Source organism: Zingiber officinale, chromosome 10A, assembly GCF_018446385.1.
Source record: "Zingiber officinale cultivar Zhangliang chromosome 10A, Zo_v1.1, whole genome shotgun sequence".
In the NCBI taxonomy this organism is placed as follows: domain Eukaryota; kingdom Viridiplantae; phylum Streptophyta; class Magnoliopsida; order Zingiberales; family Zingiberaceae; genus Zingiber; species Zingiber officinale.
In genome coordinates this window covers 35,190,994-35,194,733 of record NC_056004.1, presented here as the reverse complement: position 1 = coordinate 35,194,733, position 3,740 = coordinate 35,190,994, and the positions used below count along the sequence as shown (strand labels likewise).

Here is a 3,740-nt window from a genome sequence, read left to right as displayed (position 1 = left end):
TTTTTAGTAAAGAGAATAACATCGTAGCATGTGATTCAGACCACATGTGCTATGACAATAAGAAGGGTAGTAGGAAAATGGAACCCTGCTTCTCTACTATGTGAGACCCTTGAGATTATAAGTTAATCCCATTCTTACCCTAAGTGACTATTTAGCTATGTACTTGAAGTTCTGATCAGTGTTTGCTACTTTAGCATGTTTCCTATTGGCTATGGATGATTCGGTCTATGGAGCATAACTAGGAAAGCGACTGATTAGAATGAATAGATTCTAGCTAAAAAAGAAGATTAAAATTGATTTACATCTGTGACATTTATTCACTGGTACTAATTACATTTTTAGTTCAGTATATAAAATGTAATTGTGAATAATATGTTTGATTGGAGTTTGGAGATGGTAAACATGCTCTTGACATAATAGTCAATGTGAGGGATTAGAGAGATGTTCATATTAATGTAAATAATTTAATCTGGGGTAAAGGCAAGTTATGATGTCTCTGATTCGTTCTATGGAGCAGTTAAGTAAGGTGTGATAATCTTCTTAGCAATTGAATCCTCAGTGTGCTTATTATCGTACGAACCATTTATCCTAATGTATAGAATGAATGTTCTTATTTGGTCTTTGTGACTAATTAATTTTCTCTGATCTTCGTGACTTGATCACCTTGTAGTCTATGTGGCTGACATGGTCTATGTGACCAGATAATCTTTATAGATTGACTTGGACGAGTGAGAAATGTTGGAGATCGGCTACGTTACAAATGATTTGCAATGTTTACGTTGAGGAGATGATTGATTCATCTTCCTCAACGTATGCTGCAATAAAATGAGTCATCAAAGCATCGGTTGCAAACCGATGCTTTCATCTAATAAATAGGTGTCCAAGAAATCTCGAGGGAGTGAGGTGATGATCTCGAGGAAGGTGATTTCAAAAGGGTCGTCAATGGTATGATCGACGTCGAAATCCGATCGAATCTGAATAGATTTTTCTTTGCTGTCAATCTGAACTCCTATTCAAATCCGGCCAGATTCCGACGCCGATTGCGCAGGCAGCGATCTCTCTAGATTTATCTTCTCTTAGGATATAGTTTTGACCGGTCCAATGGTCGGAGGCCGTCGTTGATGAATTGAAGATGATGAGTAGCAGAGTAGGATATGTGGACAGAAAATTTTGAGGAGAGAGGGTCCCATCTCTGGAATTTCGTATCGCTATATAAAAGATCTTTTTTATTAAATTGTCATAAAAATTTTAATGAACAAATTAGGAAATTTAAAGCATATTATATAGGGAAAACCTAACTTATCGACAGGAGATGGATAGGTGAGCGAGCTAAAACCTAACTTCGTCCACGCATGAGAAAAATTAGCTACGTCGCAGTTTGTGTCTATATCCTTTGCCCATGAGTTATGAAAATCAATGCAAGAAAAGGATTTTATTTATTATTTTAATAAAAAAATTGAAATTAATTAAATATTCTTTTATACTTTGCTCTCTTGAAGCTCCCCACCGCTATATAAACCAGCTCATGTATCATCTCCGCCAAACGAGACACGCTCTCTTTCTCTCTCTCGTTACGCGAGAGGAGAAGCGCAGAGAAAGTTGCGAATAAGTGTCAAACAAAATGGTACCTCTGCTTTCTCCCACTCTCGAGCCAGCCTTCGCCGTCGCAATTCCCAGGAGAAAACTTAGACTTTCATCGCTCCCTCGGCGTGCGTCGGCGTCGGCGTCGGCCTCGGCTGGGGCATCCACCATGTACGATCTCCTATCGGTGGCGGAGACGGCGGGGCCGGAGGAGATTAAGGCGGCGTTCAAGATGCAGGCGCGGCGGTGGCACCCGGACGCCTGCCGCAGGGCCGGGGAGGAGGACGCCTTCGCCGAGCGCTTCAAACTCGCGCGCGAAGCCTACGAGGTGCTCTCGGACCCCGAACTCCGCCGGGAGTACGACCACCTGCTGCTCTTCTCCGACGGATGGGTCCCGGTCGGCGGCTCCCGAGGGGTCGTCCCCCGGCGCAACCGGGAACGCCACACGGGGTTCGGAGACTGGGAAAGCCAGCTGAATGGTCTGTCGAGGAGGCGGGAGCCGTGGTGGGCGGCGGCCAGCGCGGCGGGGCGGAGGAGGGCAGCTGCCGGCGAGGATGAGAGCTGGGGTGGCCGCTGCAGGAGGGCCCACGCGGCGGAGACTTCCGAGTGATGGGTCCCACCTGCTGCGGCTGGAAGAATCAGAGAACTAAATATAAATAAAATGTAGATAATATTAGAGCTGCCTATACTTATCGATATTTTAGCAAAAACAAAATTTTGTAAATTAACCATCGTTGTGCTGCTTGTTAGAAAAAAACAAAGGCAACTTTGTTTGATCTCTTCCTTTATATTTCTCGATATGGTTATGTTATCCTTTTAAAAGTGTACAATTTTCTATTTTTCATTAAAAAAACAAAAGAAAGAAAGTGTAATTGAAGTGAATATTCTTAATATCAACATATTAAAATACAAATTCGAGGAATTTTTTTTTGGTTAATTCATGATATTTTGTGGTAAAAAGTGAATATGCTCGCCTCCAATGCCCTCGTCAACCTGTCTCAGGGCCAACACGGAGGAGATAAATCACGGACGACTACTAGCCTTTGGAATAATGACTAGCACATAAGGGAAACATTTACTTCGACTTTACTGAGATTCGAATCCCAGACCTTATTGTGACAAGGAGATAGAGATGGATAACCTGATCCCACGAACTAGCTATTATGTAAATTTGAGAACGTATCCAGCATTACTAGTGGTTTGAACTTCACGAACTTTAGATTTCAACTTTCAATTCTCCTTCATGAGAATTATTCTTGTCAATATATATATATATATATATATATATATATATATATATATATATATATATATTTGGTACTCATTTTAGTTCATATGGATTTCTGAGATTGTAAGGAGTTTAAATACTCTATCCATTATTTATTTCGACTCTCAAAGGTGTTAAAATGTAATAAAAAATTATCAAAATTCTCAATGTTGGGCCTAATATGGAATCATATAAGGTCTAACATGAACATGATATGAGATCATATCAGGCTCAATGTTAGCCTGATATGGATATCAGGCACATGTTGGACCTGATATGATATATATCAGACCCAACGTGGAGATTTTTTATGATTTTTCCTTATTACATTTTAACATCTCGATAAGTTGAAATAAATAATGGATAGTGTTCATGTCGGAAATATGAGAAGACGGACCTGCCGATGTGACGTGGTTGGAATGTTGACCGCATCTTTATGACCCAGATGGTGAGCTGTCCTCCGTGTTAACCAAGTCGTCAGGGGTCCTTTGGTCGGCAGTACCTATAGCCAGCGACCGGGTTGTCCCGGTCTCTGGTACCCCGATGCTCGAGGCGAGCCCCGTGAATACATAAGCAACCGAATAATAACAGGACAATAAAATAAATACGAAATAAGTACGACGACGTACCTTGGCCCTGGGGGGGCGCCCTCGGATGGAGCGGTGAGCTGGTTGCGAAGCTGATCGGGTCGTTGTGACCCTGAAGGGTGGATGCCTCTGAACCGACCGAAGGGGAGCTGGGTCCGGAGGTGACGACGCGAAGCCGAATACGACATGGATCTAAAGGTGGCACACAATCGGAATATAACGGTGACACGACCGGCATATGACATCGGCTCGCAGGCCGAAATGTGACAACGACGCGCAGGTCGGAACACAGTGACAACATAAAG

General features: G+C 42.6%; 1 protein-coding gene across 1 annotated transcript; it reads left to right on the top strand.

The window, feature by feature from the left end:
• The first annotated feature begins 1,621 nt into the window (after positions 1–1,621).
• Positions 1,622–2,191, top strand: LOC122026591 (chaperone protein DnaJ-like). The gene has a single exon (XM_042585327.1). It carries the CDS (start codon positions 1,622–1,624, stop codon positions 2,189–2,191), a length of 570 nt encoding a protein of 189 aa, XP_042441261.1.
• The last annotated feature ends 1,549 nt before the right edge of the window (positions 2,192–3,740 follow it).

Coding starts and splice junctions, on each gene's coding strand:
- LOC122026591 (XM_042585327.1), top strand. CDS start 1,622: ATGGTACCTCTGCTTTCTCCCACTCTCGAGCCAGCCTTCGCCGTCGCA.